Genomic DNA, 18,097 nt, shown 5'->3' with positions numbered 1-18,097 from the left:
TAATTTTGATAAAATCAGCCAACATGAATAATATAATATTAATTGCAGTCGTGTATATTAATGAAAAGAAATGTAATTATTTAAATAAAAAAGGACTTAAAATTTTTAAAAAACAAAAGAGCTAAACAGGGTTAAATCGATGCAAATTAAACTGATTGAGGGTTAATTTATCTTTATTTAGCGTCAAATCCTCAACATAATTTATACATTTGATTAATTTAACAGTTAATTTATATTTTAAAACTCAAAAAACTAGCATGAGAATTTAAGAGAATATAAGAAATTAAATCTAACGGACTACGTCAATAACTATATAAACAAGAGGAATTGAAAAATTTATTATCTCACCTTTTATTCTTGATTCCAATAATTTCACACTGCATATTTGTTATTTATTAAATATATACCCTGGTTCATTCTGTCCTTTTACCTTCCACACATGTACAAGGTAAATTATCTTGCAATTCAATCCAATCCCTCAAATTACAGCAAAAGGTATAATAGCTGGTGATTTACTAATTATTAATTAATTACTTAAAAAGTTAAATCCTTCTCTCCCTAAAATTAATATGGCGGTTTCACAAAACAGAACGCTCTCAATTCTCACATTCGCATTCTCCTCCTCATTCGCCTTCTCCTTCCTCTCCCTCCCTGTCTCCGTCTCGAATGCCATGAAATCTTCTGGTACGACTTTTCTGGACAGATTTCTCAGCAACACCAAAAGAGAAAGATGCTTCAACATAGGCAGTGCCGTGCCTTTCCTTCTCACTTGTTTCTTCGTCGCCTTCATTTTCAGCTTCTTCCTTCTCTACTCCCCCAACCCTTTGACTCTCATCCCTGATAAACCCTTTCACCACCCTCACAAGCAGCACCATCATCACGCCTCAACTAAACTCACTTCACCAAAACCCCAAAACGGTATCTTCCAAATCCAAATCACCTCACATTCTCATGACCTGTGATCATGTTTCATTTTCCCAATTTATTTTCGGTGTTGTTGTTTTGCAGAGCAGAAGAAAGCCTGTGACTTGTTCAAGGGAAATTGGGTTCGAGCTCCGAGAGAGTCATCGTATTACACCAATTGGAGTTGCACCTTAATTCCTGATTCCAAGAACTGTCTCAAGCATGGCAGAGAGGACAGTGATTTTCTGAACTGGAAATGGAAGCCTGATGAGTGTGACCTGGATAGTTTCAACCCCAAAACCTTCCTCCATCTCGCTCGAGGGAAGAAGCTGGCATTCATAGGTGATTCTGTGTCTAGGAACCACATGGATTCCCTCGTTTGTCTCCTCTCACAGGTCAGTCCAATCACTGCCTCAACTGAGTTTTCCTATTCTTACGCTGAACCAGTCTAAATTCCAGTCCATAGTTCCTTTTGACGCGTCGAGAGGAATTCGGAATTCCTTGCTTGTTCTCTGAGGGAATTTGATTCTCTTAACCGAATTATGTGGGGTAAAGTAGAGAGAGAAAAGAAGGTTACGGCTTGAATGTGACTCTCGTGTGTTGTGTCCATGCTTGTTCTACAACTGATTTCGGAAGAACTCACCGGTTACCAGCTGGCACGTCCATTTGGAATTTTACTTGCCGTCGATTCATGTGTGCGATGTTCAACGAACGAAACAGAGCCAAACAGATTGGAATAGTTGACCTTGACCAATTCTGTGGTTGTTTTTTCATAATCAGATTTGGACAAATTCGCTTTTATTGGTTTAGACTTCGGAAAAACTCTTATCACCAAACCCAGACCAGGAATTGGAATTATGTGTTCGGCAGATGTCTCCGTTGGCACGTAATCCCAGATTTGACAATAAATGGGAGACAAATATTCGCTAGACTCAAATCTCACATTTAAGGTTCATTATGTCAGAAAGTCAAACGGCATTAAAAACTACTCATGTTCGGTGTTTGGTAGAGTTGAAAAGGAGGGAATGATTCGATTTCATTGAAATATTGCAGGAGGAAACTCCGGATGAGATTTGCAAGGACCCAGAAGATAGGTACCGGAAATGGCATTTTCCGAAGAGCAACTTCACAGTAATGAGCATATGGAGCAGATTCCTGATAGTGGGTGAGGAAAGAATGGTGAACGGAACAGGGACAAACATATTCGACATGCACATAGACAAGGTTGACCCAGATTGGGGCAACGTAGTCCCAGAATTGGACTACGCGATAATCTCCGCAGGACACTGGTTCTTCAGAGTAATGTACCTGCATGACGCTGACAACCTCGTAGGCTGCGTCTTCTGCAAGCAACCAAATGTCACGGACTACGACATCGACTTCGCTTTGCGGATGGCCTTTCGAGCAGCCTTCAACTTCTTCAATAACTGCGAGAACTGCAAGAAAACATTGGTATTTGCGAGAACATTCGCGCCGGCTCACTTCGAGAACGGTGTTTGGAACACCGGGGGGTACTGCAACAGGACGAGTCCGATGAGTGAAGCTGAGGTTGATTGGAAGAGTTTCGAGTGGAAGCTGAGGAATGTGCAGATGGAGGAGTTTGAGAGAGGAGCAAGACAAGGGGACGAGAGCAAGAGGTACGAGGTTGTGGATGTGACGAGAGCGATGATGATGAGGCCAGATGGACATCCAGGGGAGCACTGGGGCAACAAGTGGATGAGCGGTTACAATGATTGTACACATTGGTGTATGCCTGGTCCTGTGGATTTCTGGAGCGAGCTTTTGCTTGCTCTTCTCATCCAGAGAGAGCCTTCTTCTACCTCTTAGGAAAACTGTTAAATAGTATATTCCATCAAATTTATACCTCATCTCTCTCTCTCTCTCTCTCTCTCTCTCTCGAAGCTTAATAATAATAGTTTAGATCCTCCTAATGTTTTAGAACTTGGTAGCTCTTTCTAAATTCCAATGTCGTTACGTGTAATAACGTTAACAAGTCCATAGATGTCGTGCATCATCGTCGGTAAAATCTCCCCCGGATATATTCCCATTTTTTATTTTTCTGGTAAATATAACACATGGAATTTTCCAAACCGGATGCATTTTAACAAACGTTAAGCAAACGGTTATTATTTGAACTCTCGATTTAGTGAGGAGTGATTAATTCTGGTACTGAACATTATCGAACAAAAGCACTAATCACAAATTGAATTCCAAAGGCTGAAATAATATTTAAAACTCATCGAATGACCGCAAAAATCTGATATCGCGTTCGTCGTCATCGTTTCTGTAGCAGTGGTAGGTTTGTCCCTCCTGCTAGTAGGCCTGGTTTAGCTCTTTTGAGCCTTGAGGGCTCCTCTAGCTGTGATGAACTCAAGATCCAACCCCCTTCAACTTTACACACACAAACATGGATATGCATGATTATTCAATAATAAAACTATTTTGATCCAGTTAATTGATACCTGAGCCCACGTCACAGCTGTACTGAGACGTTCATCGAGAACATAATGTCAATCTTGTGGACTTCAAGAGGAGGTCACGATGCTAGAACGCATCCAAGGAGAAGTCATCTCACCTGTCACGGCGCATTGATACTGAGGCTGAAGTGCAAACCTTTGCTCTAAAAGCCAGAATTCATCATAGCACCATTTCACTACAGTGAATGTAGTTTAAGCTACAAAGATATTGGCAAAGCAGAAATGACCTGTGCCGATACCCATCGCTCATGAATGATGCTAACAGAGATACGATTTCAACTGCTCAACGAATTCGTTTTTGCAACTCAGTAAACAGAGATTACACAGATAATCAACAAACAACCCAAACGCAGCAATCTTTTGAAGGGATTACAGTGAACCAAATGAACCGGCAATGAAAACTATGATTAGTCATGAGCGTATTATCTTGTAGAGATTACTTGTGCTCTTATTGTAATGTCCATTTCCATGTTTCCCAATTACTAGTGTCTGATAATTGTAAAACAATATTAAAATAAATAATTAAAGACATTAACCCCAATCTACAGCAAAACCCTTGCATTTGGAAACTCTAATGCCCAGATAGGATGCAAAAGAGTGGTCAGCGAAACCAGAACTATCCAATAACCTCCATGTAACCGAAACCTTCTTAAGTTACTATTACCAATGATAAAACATAGGTGTTAGAAGATAATGATGCTCAAAAGTGCAGGAAGCGATTAGCTAACAAGCTGCAATGGCAGACAAAGGGTTTGCACTTGGAGATTCAGAACAGCAGTAGTTGTCAAGTTCTATAGTAACTCCTACGACATCACTCCCAATGAGTCCAGTCTCCAGTGACATGATTCACAAACATCCACTACAACGGTTTTGCTGATAGAACCATATTATTGCCCTGAAGAGTATATACGCAGAGCATAAGACATCCTCAGTCGTCACTGACCTTAACAGAACCCAAACAAAGAAGAGAAGCATCATGAATTGGGGGTGGGGGGGGGGGGGAACACCACTCACTCTGCATACCTAACAAGGAGACACAAACCTTGATCCAGACCCCGACCACCAGGCCCTGAAAAAGTAATAAACCAAAGAGAAGCCACCAGCCAAATGGACCAAACAAAACCATAAAAAGCAAATCTCCTTAAAAATTTGCCTCTTACCCCTTCCAATCCTCAGAATTTTGTAAGCAAATATACAACAAACCTATAGTTACAGATAAGAACGACAGCAGAGTGAAAATGTAGAAGGAGCGAGAGTTTCTGGTCTTTTGTCACTTAATGTACGTATCCAAAGAAAGGAAAAAAGAAACACAAGTTGACTTTCTTTGTCGTGTAATAATCCCTTTTAAGGAGCGTAGTTGAATGAACTAATTGCTATTTGTCATGTGTTGTAACCAGCAAGTTTGAGGCAGCCAGTCTCACATTCATTACACCAACAAATGATAGGAAGAGTTTAAGATTTCCAGCACAATTTTAAGATGAAACGATGATAGACTAGTAACCTTAAGATAACAATAAACTAAAAAGTAAAAAGGGCAAAAAGGTAAAATGAAATTTCTCCAATTGTAGTGTTTAATAATAGCAAACACTGAGTTCATTCTAATTCCATTTCAAGATGTAACACATTAACACAAACTAGGATAAAAAACCTAAATTAGAGTAATCTACAACCTCATGTTTCTACTGAATTACCAAGCACAAATGAGAAGAGCTCGCGAGCGGGAGACAACTCCACCAGTCCAATATCCATGGCATACCCAGAAACCGGCAATTTCAAGTCCCGCAAGACACAAACAGCCTCGGCCATCCTAATCTTTGGCACTTCCTGAGCAACCGCACAATAAGGAATCCAAGAATCTGGGCGATAATCCTCTCCTATCTCGAAACCTTCTTTCTTCATTGCATCAAACAACTGAGATTGGAACTGAAGCAGCCAAATTGAAGGGGTCGGTGAAAGAAAGAGTACATTATTGTCGTTTGGTAGGCACCCGATTGAAGAGAAAGAAATAGGCAAGGGTTCCCGCTTGGCAGCGAAACTCTTGACGACTGATTCAAGCTTCGCGGAATCAACACAGGGGCTGGAAAAGAGAGTGATGTGCGGGCGAGACTCGATTTCGATGAGGTGGGTGCTGATTTGTCTGCGAGCCAGTACATTCCAGGCCTTCAACACCTGGTTTTCTAGAGCAGGATCGAAGTAGAGCTCGATAGCGTAACCTTGTGACATTGAAGGACCTCAATAGCAATAGAATTAAAGCAGCGAAAGGGAGTTCAAACTGAAGATCTTGGAACCCCAGAAGATGAAAATTGAGGGGAATAAATGAAGAAATCAGAGCTACTCGTAGAAGTAAGCGAAGACAAACAAGTAGCTAGATTCAACTACGGTTCGGAAATAATAAAGCATCAACAATCAACAAGTGGAAATGAAAGAGGGTCACAAGAAAACGAGATGGCCAATAATTACGAAGGGAAAGGCGACTATAAAGAAGGGAACAGTGAGAACTGGGAAGATATGGGCGATAAATCGAAAGAAAAATGAAGATTCCCGTGAGGAAAAGCGGTATAGAGTTTCAATCAGAGAGACACACAGGAAATACGGGAGAGATCGCAGAGGCTTAGCAAGCAAAACCAAACAGTGAGGAGATCTCGCCGGTGGCAACAACCATCCAACGTTGGCGAGTCCGACGTCGATGGGAGGAGCAAGGTCTTCCCTGCTTCAAATAAGGCAACGCCACGAGTTTCGTTTTCTCGCAACACCTATCGCGTTTCGGAACGCCCAAGCCTGAGATTTCTTGCCTTTAGCAATGTACTTGGGAAAGATCTTGCCACAAGTATGTACATTGGTTGCATTATACTAATGGTGAAAAAGATATTGCATTACATTACAATTACAATACACACACACTCTCTAGTTATTATCATTAAAATAAGACAATTTTAAAATTTTTTCTAACATAAAACAAGATTAGAATAGTTAATTTTTTTAATTTTATTTTTTACTTATTTTATTATCATTAAAATAAGACAATTTTAAAATTTTTTCTAACATAAAACAAGATTAGAATAGTTAATTTTTTTTAATTTTATTTTTTACTTATTTCTCATGGTTTGAATTTTTAAACGACAATTTACTATGATTGTTAATTCTAGATAAAAATAAAATTGAAAAATTATATATTTTTTAAAATAATTTTGAAATATAATTATTATTTTTTAATAAATGTGAAGTTAGTTATGTTTATTAAAAACAAGAGAATGGTATATTTCAGGTGAAGTTTAGTCCAAACTTCAAAGTGGGCCTTGATATGTTTTTCATATTTATTTAAATGATTAATTGATAAATAATCGATATTATGGGAAAGCTTTTTTTAAAAAAACTTAACCTGATGAAAATCAAAGCATGCCTAAGAGGGCGCTTAATAATAAGCATCAATTTTAAAAACGTACGAAAGGGCAAGAGGACGTTGACTGAAGACAACTTGATGGTGTGGGATTGCCTCTTTTTTTTTTTTTTTTTTTGTATTGCACCTGATATCCTATATAGGCCATCTTTCAAATGTATTAACAGCACAAACTAAACCAAATTCACTAAATTGTGGGCATTTTGAAGGGTGGGATAGTTGGTCAAAGATTTTAATGCTTTTCATGTCAAAGTAAGGTTCAAACCCTGATTTTGGTTAAGGAAGGAAGAGCCTCCATCACTCTACTACACACTCTTAATTGGATTGTTAATTTCCAATAGGATTTGCTACATCATTGGTACGGGATGTAATCTTGGCCTAAAGTGATTGTAAAGTGTACATTAGTGATATCTAATTTCACACCATAAATATAACTTTTATTGAGCCTTGATATTATTAAATTTTCACTTCATCCATGCCTACTTAATCAATAAGTGATTTTGTAATTATTTCAAGAAACGCAGGATAAAATAAGACACTAAAAAACAAGTGATCAGAACAAATAGGACGTGTTTGCACTCAACATTTTTTTTTTATTGGTCAAGGTATTTTCATAATCAATAGCTGTGAGATTAATCTCTTAAAGAATTTAAATGTTATTTATAAGTTATCCTCTCTTAAGTAATATTTTTTAAACATATTTATAAGAATTAAATTTTGAAATGATGTTGATGGAGTTTAAACCGTTATCATTTGTGTCACTTATACTTGAGCAATGTATTTTCACTTTTTTTTTGCACATTGGCCATACCTACACGGGGTCTAGACCAGGCGAGTTTGAAGACCTAATTTGGAGTGGGGCCAATGCAAGTCCAAGATGCTGCATAGTCTTAAAGTGGACCAGAGGTCTCTCCACTTTTTTTCCTCCCTTTTCCTCCACTTCCCCCATCCCCACCATTCAAATTTTTTTATTAAATAATTTTTTTAAATGATAAAATTAATGAATGGTGAGGATGGGGGAAGTGGAGGGAAATGGAGAAAAAGAAAGTGGAGAGACCCCACTTCCCTTAAAGTGGAGCATATTCGGTGCTTATTAAGAGTGATGAACACTCATCACCTTTGAATCAATTTGAACCACAATCCAAATTTAACTACTTTTTTATTTTTTTTATTTTTGAAAATAAAAATTTATAAAATTTTAAATATATATTTTATTATTAACATGTATCATTTATATTTAATTAGATGAGTCCAAATTTAATATTAATTTTTCATATTTTTTTTTATAAATTGACTATGCAAATTTAATTTATACTATTTAAATTTAAAATTTTTAACTTATTATATTATCAGATTTAAAATAGTCCAGAGTTAATCTGTATTGTTAATTTATAAAAATTATAAAAATTAATATTAAATTTAAATTAATCTGATTAAATATAAATAATACATTTTAATAATAAAATATATTTGTTTAAAATTTTATAAATTTTTATTTAAAAAAATAGTTAAATCTGAACCGTTCAGATTGGTTCAGCGGTGCTCATCACCCCTGATGAGCACCTAATGTGCTCCCGTCTTAAAGCTCCTCCTCAGCCTTGCCTCCGTCATCTGAGGTTCTGGCACCGCCTGCGATTTCAGGCGAGGTTCGGAAATGGAGGCGTCTTCGAATCGAGTATTGTTGCGATGACCAAAATTCCCAACATAAAAGCTGCGTGGAGCCATTGTTAACACCAGCACAAAGCTTCCTGAGGCTCATCGCTTGCATTCTTTCTTTCTTTGTTTTTTTTTTTATTTGGGGAGGACATGGGTGAGAACAAGAGAAAACGTGGACGAAAACCTAAATCCCAGCCCAGCGGAACCATTGCTGAAGAAGAATATGCCAACAACGTTACCACAATAACAAACGATCTTGTTTCAGTTCCCTCTGCTGCGGAAGCCACCGATGCCACCATTCCGGATTCATCACGCCATCGTCCTGGGCGCAACAAGTTCAAGCCCAAGGGGAAGTCGCAACCCCTTGTAACAGGCTCGCCAGAGCGGAGAAGTTCGAGACTCGCTGAGCAGAATGGGGATTGTGCCCTTACGGATTTGGTTGCTGAACCCCCATTGATGCCTAAGTGGGACAGCGTGGTGAAGGCCGTGCCCTCCATGGATGCCGTGGTGAAGGTTTTTTGTGTGCATACGGAACCGAATTTCTCTCTACCGTGGCAGAGAAAAAGGCAGTATAGCTCTAGTAGCAGCGGGTTTATTATTGCGGGGAGGAGGGTGTTGACAAATGCGCATTCGGTGGAGCATCATACTCAGGTCAAGCTCAAGAAACGTGGGTCTGATACGAAATACTTAGCAACAGTGCTAACCATTGGAACCGATGCGACATTGGTATTTGAATCTTGGTCTTAGTTAATAATTTGACATACCGAGTTAATGTAGTGGAACTTTTCATAATAGGCAAGGATTTTTCTCTTTGATACTGAAAATTACATCCGGAGAAACATGATTGCCGTTACTTTACTTTTTTAGGAACTAATGCTCTAAATATCATATGATCTACGTTAGTTAATATTTTGACCTCGATTTTGGCGAATTAGTTAGCTGTGGATTCCACCCCTGAGTGCTTCTTTGGTTGGACGAGGGGAGTGGGGAAAACCGAAACCATTATTTCTATGGTTGAGAATGTAATGGGGTAGGGGTGGGCTAGGATCGGATCCTTAATCCTCTTCTACTCCCCACACTGTAATTTCCCAGCCCACCCAGTCGTTTTTCAGGTGGTGTTTTTTGTTTTATGCCCTGAGAAAAGGAGGGGGGTTATGGGATGGTTTGCTTATGGTTTGCTTGCTTTGGCTGTATTTTCCTTCCTTTTACAAAGCCAATACTAGAACGGGGAAAAAATCACATTTATTTTTTTGCATTAAAATTTTAAACATGGCATGAGGCATGGGGGCTATTTCTCTTCTCATTTCACTTTTTCCACTCCTCTACATTCTCTTTGAAAGTCCCAATCAAGCCCTATAGTTTTGATAAATGTGCATCAGGTCATGATGTTGAAGTTCTCAGGTTTTAGCTTGTTTACCTTTATTCTCAAGATCATACCTCTGGTGTCTGCTGGATGTTAGGTTCCTTTTGGTAAATGACACACCACAGAAGTGAAAAACAACAATCATCAAGACTCAAGAAAGTATATGGAATAACATGGAATTGGAAAGAAAGCTTATATAGGGCCTGTTTGGATATGCATCCAGAATCGATTATGGGTCTAAAACTATGGTTTTGGAAAATCTTACCTAAACATCTCCAATTTTCCCAAACTTCATTTGGCATCAGCTATTTTTTTCCCTCCATTTGAGAATCAATTCTTAGCATTTTCCATTTCCCCCATCTTTATAATTGATTCTGAAAAATTATCCAAACATCTTGAATTATCAAAATCAATTTCAGAAAATATTATTTAAACATCATCACGGTTTGTTAATCAATTTTTGCCAATTGAAATCCAGGCACGGCCATAGAAACTTACCATTGTTTTAGCTATATTTCTATAAACACTAAAAAGTTGAAGTTTTAGACTTAAAGACACTATAAGGCATCATCACCTGATGTTTGTGTAATGTGCGTTACTAGTTCAGAGTATTTTTTTTTTTATTTGTTAGGACAAGATTTAATAATATTTTATTTGTTCTCTAATGTAGACCATTCCATTTTTTGTGAGTGAGCAGATAGTATTATCAGAAAAATATTTTTTTTTTGTTGTCTATTAATGAGTATATTAGATGGTACTCTTCCTGTATATGATTTTGTGACCAATGGAGTTCAGATATTAATTTTATGCTTCAGCATTGTTGACGGTGAATGATGATGAGTTCTGGGATGGAGTTTCCCCTGTGGAGTTTGGGGATTTGCCTGCACTACAAGATGCTGTTACTGTTGTGGGCTATCCAATTGGAGGTGACACTATCTCTGTAACTAGCGGCGTTGTCTCACGCATTGAGATACTCTCTTATGTTCATGGTTCAACTGAACTTCTGGGAGTGCAGGTTAGAGTCTGAAATTATGTGACGTCTGATCTCCAAGTTATCCATTGATATATTGTGATAGATTTGCTGGTCTGTTCAAATCCTTCTGCAGATAGATGCTGCAATAAATTCAGGAAATTCTGGGGGACCGGCTTTCGGTGATAAGGGTAAATGTGTGGGGATTGCATTTCAATCTCTTAAGCATGAAGATGTGGAGAATATAGGATATGTGATACCCACTCCAGTTATCTTACATTTCATCCGGGACTATGAAAAGAATGGGGAATATACAGGTAGTTAAGGGAGTGTTACATTTTCAGAAGACATAATCTTGTCTCTCTTATTAGACAGAAGGGGTGTGGGTGCCTTTTCATGTTGGGAGAGGAAGGTATCCATATAGAAAGAGATATAGATTTTAAACTGAAAGGGATTGAATGTAGAAGTCAACTGAAAATCGGCATCTCTCTCTCTCTCTCTCTCTCAACTTTTTTTATCTTGTTTATGATTTACTGTTACTGTCCAAGTGGCCATTGTAAGGTTGATGAGATGATTCCAGTTTTATCTTAAATAAATCAGTTTTGGTGTCATCCTTCACAGGATTTCCAATTCTTGGAGTTGAGTGGCAGAAGATGGAAAATCCTGATTTGCGAAAGTCAATGGGAATGGGACAGGAACAGAAAGGTGTGCGTATCAGAAGAATTGAACCCACAGCTCCTGAATCCCATGTTCTAAAACCATCTGATGTCATTCTTAGCTTTGATGGGGTTAATATTGCCAATGATGGAACAGGTAGCTGCACTTCCATGTTTTAAATTGATTAGCTATCCCATCACGATGAATTATACTATTATCTTGTGCTTTTTCATTATTTTTCTGACGTATATCTGAGGTTGTACTTTGTTTTGTATTTAAATGATAAATTTTATAGCTCGGGCAAATGAATAAACATAGATTTATCATATATAACAATTGGTAACCAGCTAGCTTGTTAGTGAGATGCTCTTCGAGACATATGTTTCACTTATGACGTAGCAATTTACTTTTTACTATGAAATTATGAGTCTATCTTGACAATCTAGAATGCACATAGGCGTAAACTCTTGCACCTTTGGGAAATTCTGTTGTTTATGTTGTTTCAATTTTCGAACTGATTTCCAGTTTGGGATATTTTTGTAGTTCCATTCAGGCATGGGGAGCGCATTGGTTTCAGTTACCTTGTCTCTCAAAAATACACTGGGGATACAGCTGCCGTCAAGGTTCTCCGTAATTCAAAGATACTTGAATTTAACATAAACCTTGCAACTCATAAGCGGCTTATCCCAGCCCACATCAAAGGCAGACCTCCTTCTTATTACATTGTCGCAGGATTTGTTTTTGCTGCAGTTTCTGTCCCCTATCTTCGTTCTGAGGTAGGTTTTATCATTACGATTTCATGATTGCTTTTATTCGATGGTTTTCACATGATTTAGTTGCCTCTTAACAGCTTCATTTTAGTAAAACAACTGTTTGCGGTCTGTGTGTCTGTTAATCTCATGCTTGATAAAGCAATATTCAGTGATGGACTTATAAGTACTTTTAGATTTGAAGCACTCTTTATGGAAACTCGATATGGCAATAAAAATTAAATCATTCTTCTCCTGCTGTTGTAGGCTGTCTCAATGGGGCTTTTTTTAAGTTTCTTCCATGATTGTTTCCTTACATGGTTCTGGATATCGATGGTCTTTTTCAGATTAACTGACAATATTGTCAGTTGATAATTAACCCGCTACATGTGCATATATTTATTTTGCAAGTTGTAAAAGTTCCGTGAGGAGCTTTTTTTTTTTTTTTTAAATAACCTTAAGATTGAACTGTGAAAGGGCCTAGGAACATGTTAGTTGTTTTACGACGTACAGCTATAACTTTCTTGTTTCATCCAACCTGTTCATATGCTGTATTGAAGAGTTCATTTTGCTTAATATAAAGAGATGGCATGATCCATTCGTTCATTTGTTTTTGGCATTTTTTGTGAATTAAATTCTTGGGGAACTAGTTTAGATCTAAATTTTCATTCTCGAGAGTGTACTTGGGTTAAGGGAGAATCGAAAGGGAAGGGAATGGATGGTTGACAAAGCATTTTCATTTCGTTTGGTACTTTGGTTTAAGTTATGGCCGAACTGGCTTGTATTCAATGATCATGTGCGTGCACGCACATAGGGTTTTGGAAATACTGAACTTTAACTGTTAAGTCATTTAACTTGAAGTATATATGCTTTAAATTTTGTCTAGTAAGGATTTGAAACCTAAGATATTGTGGTTTATCATTGCAAGTTGTATGTGTTTGGAAATAAACCATATGTTATACTTGATACTTGTTACTACTGTTACTATTTAGTTTCTCTCTTTCCAGTATGGAAAGGAATATGAATTTGATGCCCCCATCAAGCTTCTGGACAAGCATTTACATGCGATGGCACAGTCTGTTGATGAACAGCTTGTTGTTGTTTCTCAGGTTTTTCATCCATTTCCCCATTAGTCCAGTAGATGACTGTCCGTTTTATTACAAGGGCTCATACTTGAAATTATCTATGTTAGGTTCTAGTGGCTGACATTAACATTGGATATGAGGACATCGTTAACACTCAGGTAAGAAAACATTTTATGGATATTATTCAATCTGGTATAAGTTGAGTATATACCAAATTTGATCTGTGCATGGTGTTTAGGTTCTCGCTTTCAATGGTAAGTCTGTGAAGAATCTGAAGAGCTTGGTCTTCATGGTCGAGAGTTGTGATGATGATTATATGAAGTTCGATCTGGAATATCAACAGGTTTCCTCTTCACGAGCATACATAATTGCATATTCTGTTTCTCCTTTGAAAAAAAAAAAAATTGAAATCCCTAAATCCTTGTTTGAACAAAATTCCTCAAGTTGATATGGTTATTGAATAAATATCCTGTTAATGTTAATCCAGAAAAATTGGTTTCTGTTAGCAATGCACTACTATTTTTTTTTTTTAATCAATACTGAGTCTTTATATAACCAAAATGGTTTCTCTCACAGAATATATAAAAATCTTTGAAGACTATATACAAGAGAGGTTGAAAATAAATTATGATATCTCCTCACCCAGAGATAATGATGCAGTTGTTGTTCTTTTCCCAAAAAAAAAAAAATGATGCAGTTGTTGTTCTAATCATAAATAGAATGAGTCATTTATTTTAAATTGTATGAAGGTGAAATTCATTATCGAAGTCAAACTATACTTGTGTCTACTTTTTTATATTCTCTGATCAAATATCTAAAGGAGTCTTCTGAAACTTTATGAAGCTCAGCAGAAATTAGGAAAATTAAAAAAATAAATGAATGAGCCACGAGCCTTAATTGTTGTTTTGTTCAGTAGTTCTTTCCTGAAATTTTTTAGATGACTTGTAATTTAAGGATTCTAAAACCCTTTTCCACAGATAGTAGTGTTGAAGACCAGCACCGCCAAGGCAGCGAGTTCAGATATTCTCACAACACACGGCATACCGTCTGCAATGTCTGATGACCTGAAAGCTTGAAAAGTTTGGGTGAAGGTATTTAAATTACTCGTCCTACTAGCATCTTTCACGTGATACCCCATGTTCACTATCAAATTAAACCACTACCATGGGGATATATACATTAGGCCGCAGAAAATTAGTAGGGAGATTGAGAGGTAGATAGATAAACCGAGAGCAAGAGATAGGAGGAGAAGTGAATATCCCCATATATACATATAGCGGTTGAGAGGCCGGCTCTTCCTTCTTTTTTTTTTTTGCCCCCTTTGTGAGTGAGGGGCAGGCTTTGAATAACCAAAGCATCAGCTAGGCTTTTGGAAGAACCAATGAATTGGATTTAGGGGTTGTTCCGTTGAGGTTTTGATTATGTCTTTATGCTCCCAATATCTCTCATTTTTTACCTCACACTGGGGGGAAATCTATTTTTGTACAAGAAACACGGGATGGTTTTTAGCGAGAATTCTTACGGGGAACATGAGAAATACTTTATATGAATTATTCTCCTCACTGATCATTTTGTTGTTTTGGGTATAGTATGTATGAACAAAAATCCTCTTTTCTAGGGATCTGTTGATTCTTGATAGTTACTTTCTATGTATAGAACAAACTTAGTTGAAAGGTGTGTGTATGTTTTTGGACCTGATAGAGGACAACTCGTTTAAGTCTAACCACCCCCCCCGGGGGGCAAAAAAAAAAAAAAAAAGAACCCAAAAAAAGAAGGGGAAAAAATACCTTATCGCAAGAACCCTAATTGGTGTTACTGAGTCAAACGCTCACACAACTCTTGCCGTTGCTTCTCTGCCCTCTCACCTCCGTCTCTCACGATCATATATAACTGCGAAGTCACTCTCATAGGCAATCTTTCTATAGTTGGACCGAACATTGAACATTAAACTGAAAAAGGACAAAAGGTCAAACTGATGATATAATAGTTAAATAAAAAATAATATTAAATATATATGTAAAATTTATATGAGAAATAAATTCATGTTCATAGTATATCTTGTTAGTAAAAGGATTAAATAATAATTTGAACTTTAAATTATAAGTTTAAGGACAATTTAAATTCTAGACTTATAATTGACACATTTTGAATTTTAAATAATTAAAATTGGGATAATTTCACCTTCATCATTAAATTGGTGCAACATTGACTATCAAAAAAAGGGATAGAGATTTTTTTTTTAACCAGATTTTGCTTAAGTGGCTTCTCATGTGTGTAGGTGAATATTTTCAAACGTGTATATTGATAATTACAAATATACTTGATAACTTTCCCTCTTTTTGAATCTGAAAAAATAAAACAACCTAAGTCGAGCTCTCTATGTTTGTCTCACTCCTTGCCTTTTTCTCCCTCTTCCTCTATCTCTGATAACTCAAACAAGCCCGCATGAAGCAATAATTTTAACAAATGCAGGCAAATCAACAAATTCATCAAAATGGCTCTCGCATTAAGTGAAGAATTAGGAAATTGCAATGGCAACGTAGCCTGCTTCTAAAAGCAATGGGGTTTCGGACCACTTAATTCGAAGAGCAACTTGCATGTTTTACAAACTTCAAGTGTTAGCAAAGGTAAGGTAGTACAAAATCCTTAACATAGAAATGGAATTTGGGCAAGAATCCGGACAGAGTAGCGTTTGGTATACATGAATCAGGATTCGTGGGAATCTTGATTCAATGAAAAAAGGCAAAATCAGATTCCATCATTCTATTTATGGAATTGAGCAAACTCCCTGGAATTCAATCTTTTCTCTCTTCTACCCTTCAACTCATCCCGTCGAATCTGCTTGAACATCATCTCTTTGTTGTTGGCAATGGTAAATGATGGAAGCACCATTGTGACTCGCGACCATCGCCTCTGCCTTTGCTGCTCGCCATCACCATCGCTTCCAACTTTTTTGTGCCATCGACATGCCATTTTATAAGTGTAAGAGGTTTGTTTTCTTGATCTGCAGCTCCCTCTCCACTGTCTTCTTCCCCTTCTATTTTTTCTATCATGGGTTACCAGAATCAATAAGTAGGAAAAGGATGACACTTCCAGCAATGGCGACGACAAGGCGACCACCAGTGATGACTACCTTTCACCGGCATCAAACGACAACGTCCTTCTCTACAACAGGCTCAGCATAAATCGCAATAGGTTCGTTGTGATGCTCCTTTTCTTTCTTTCTCTACTGCACACAGGTTGATAGCTCCATCACCGGCGATGAGCCACCTTTGCTCTCCATCGACTCAAGGAGCTTCACACCACCATCACACGTCGACGACTCCATCATCCATGGACAACCTGCCTCTGACGACCTCTCTCTCTCTCTCTCTCTCTATTGCACACAAGTCAATGACTCCATAACTGGCGATGACCCTCGTTCTAGATCTCCGTCAACTTAAGGAGACTCACACCACTATCACAGGTCGACGACCCACCTCCCACGACCTCTCTCTCTCTCTCTCTCTCTGTGTGTGTGTGCGTGTGCGTGTGTGTGTGTGTAGGTGTTCCTGGTCTGGGCATGAATATTTAGCAATGGATGTTGTACGAGCTATGTCGTCGAGCACCGCCTCTTCGTCTAGGTGTGAATCTGGCAGTGTATAAGGTGGACGAGGAAGACAAGGTGGGGTCTGATCTGGCAAAAAAAGCGATGCAGAGGGAGTTTTTTTTTTATTCAGGGATATTCTAATCTTTTAATATGTAGATATGCAAATTAAATATTAAATAATATAAGGATTCCATGTACATACCAAACACACATGTGTAATCCAATTCTATTCCAATTCTAATTTCAATTCCAATTCTGATTCCGATTTCAATTCCATCAAAAACTCTTCCATCATACCAAACGAGGCCCAAGTGTTAGCAAAGGTAAGGCCAATGCCTAACAATCTGAAACAAGCCGAAACGATCAGAACCTAAAATCAAAATCTGTAAAGGGTCTCCATTTGCTCAGCTAGAAAAATATTCCAGTCAGTGTCTGCAAGAGATGAAGGGAGTTCAAGGTTGATCGACCATTACCAAATGCGAGAAGGAAGGAGATTAGAAGGCGGAGGTTATGGCTTTAGGCTACATGCTGTATGGGCACTTCTACGAGGATGAAAACAACTCAACGAGCGAGGTTCTTGTAATCATCAACGTGAAGGTGTGGCTTTGAGAAGAAGCCACGTGGGCTTTGGGAGCTATGATCTGAGTCGTCTGCCTTATCTTGCCATTGATGACAAAACCTTCCTCCTCTTGCTTGTGGACAACCACAATGAGGAATTAGCCATGGTTCAACCTCATTAAGTTGGTCTCTACACTTTGCTATGCTATGGGTCTCTACACCTTGTTCATCGAATCTAAGTGAGGAAATGACAGAGTAAGGGAGGTAGGTGAGGATGACTAAATGGAGTGGGTGGGGATGCACTATGTTGAGTCAAAATTATAATGCCATCCAAATCAACCAATGTTCAAAAACAAAAAAAAAAATTGCCACCTATTAATGCTTCACAGATGTTTGTATTAATTTAATGATAATGTGAAGATACCGCAAGTTTAATCATTTAGGATTTGAAATATATCAATTATGAGTTTTAGGATTTAAATTACTTTTGAACTTATAGTTCACGATTTATATTATACATTAACTCTTAATAAAATAACACATGACTATAAAACAATATTAATACCCATGTTAATATCAATAGTAATCATAAATATAATTAATATGATTTTCTTGGGAAAATTCAGTTTCTTGATTGAAAAGATGAGGATTAACATGCAGTCAATCAAATTTATTATTTTTAAATAAAAAATA

The 18,097-nt window shown here is 37.5% G+C and overlaps 3 protein-coding genes across 3 annotated transcripts; 2 read left to right on the top strand and 1 right to left on the bottom strand.

The window, feature by feature from the left end:
* Positions 1-619: 619 nt before the first annotated feature.
* LOC129322841 (xyloglucan O-acetyltransferase 3-like) lies at positions 620-3,038 on the top strand. The gene is made up of 3 exons (XM_054969273.1): positions 620-918; positions 1,009-1,298; positions 1,957-3,038. The coding sequence occupies exons 1-3, from the start codon at positions 672-674 to the stop codon at positions 2,728-2,730; spliced, it is 1,311 nt and encodes a 436-aa protein (XP_054825248.1). The 5' UTR covers positions 620-671; the 3' UTR covers positions 2,731-3,038.
* Positions 3,039-4,922: 1,884 nt separating this feature from the next.
* Positions 4,923-6,199, bottom strand: LOC129322850 (uncharacterized). The gene has a single exon (XM_054969284.1). It carries the CDS (start codon positions 5,601-5,603, stop codon positions 5,052-5,054), a length of 552 nt encoding a protein of 183 aa, XP_054825259.1. The 5' UTR covers positions 5,604-6,199; the 3' UTR covers positions 4,923-5,051.
* Positions 6,200-8,345: 2,146 nt separating this feature from the next.
* On the top strand, positions 8,346-14,880 carry LOC129284874 (protease Do-like 9). Its single transcript, XM_054920372.1, is given in 10 exon segments — positions 8,346-9,145; positions 9,148-9,159; positions 10,612-10,811; positions 10,903-11,083; positions 11,388-11,579; positions 11,967-12,199; positions 13,180-13,281; positions 13,365-13,415; positions 13,496-13,600; positions 14,235-14,880. Coding segments are annotated over 10 exon segments (1,737 nt in total). The 5' UTR covers positions 8,346-8,583; the 3' UTR covers positions 14,334-14,880.
* The last annotated feature ends 3,217 nt before the right edge of the window (positions 14,881-18,097 follow it).

This window comes from Prosopis cineraria, unplaced genomic scaffold (genome assembly GCF_029017545.1).
Source record: "Prosopis cineraria cultivar Desert tree isolate PC_DT_omini unplaced genomic scaffold, ASM2901754v1 PC1, whole genome shotgun sequence".
NCBI lineage: Eukaryota > Viridiplantae > Streptophyta > Magnoliopsida > Fabales > Fabaceae > Prosopis > Prosopis cineraria.
This window is presented reverse-complemented; position numbering and strand designations above follow the sequence as displayed.

What these genes read in the sequence shown, in the direction of transcription:
- LOC129322841 (XM_054969273.1), top strand. Translation starts at nt 672, where the DNA reads ATGAAATCTTCTGGTACGACTTTTCTGGACAGATTTCTCAGCAACACC. An exon ending in TTCACCAAAACCCCAAAACG is followed by an intron (nt 919 to 1,008) that starts GTATCTTCCAAA and finishes GTTGTTTTGCAG; the next exon opens with AGCAGAAGAAAGCCTGTGAC. An exon ending in TCGTTTGTCTCCTCTCACAG is followed by an intron (nt 1,299 to 1,956) that starts GTCAGTCCAATC and finishes GAAATATTGCAG; the next exon opens with GAGGAAACTCCGGATGAGAT.
- LOC129322850 (XM_054969284.1), bottom strand. Translation starts at nt 5,603, where the DNA reads ATGTCACAAGGTTACGCTATCGAGCTCTACTTCGATCCTGCTCTAGAA.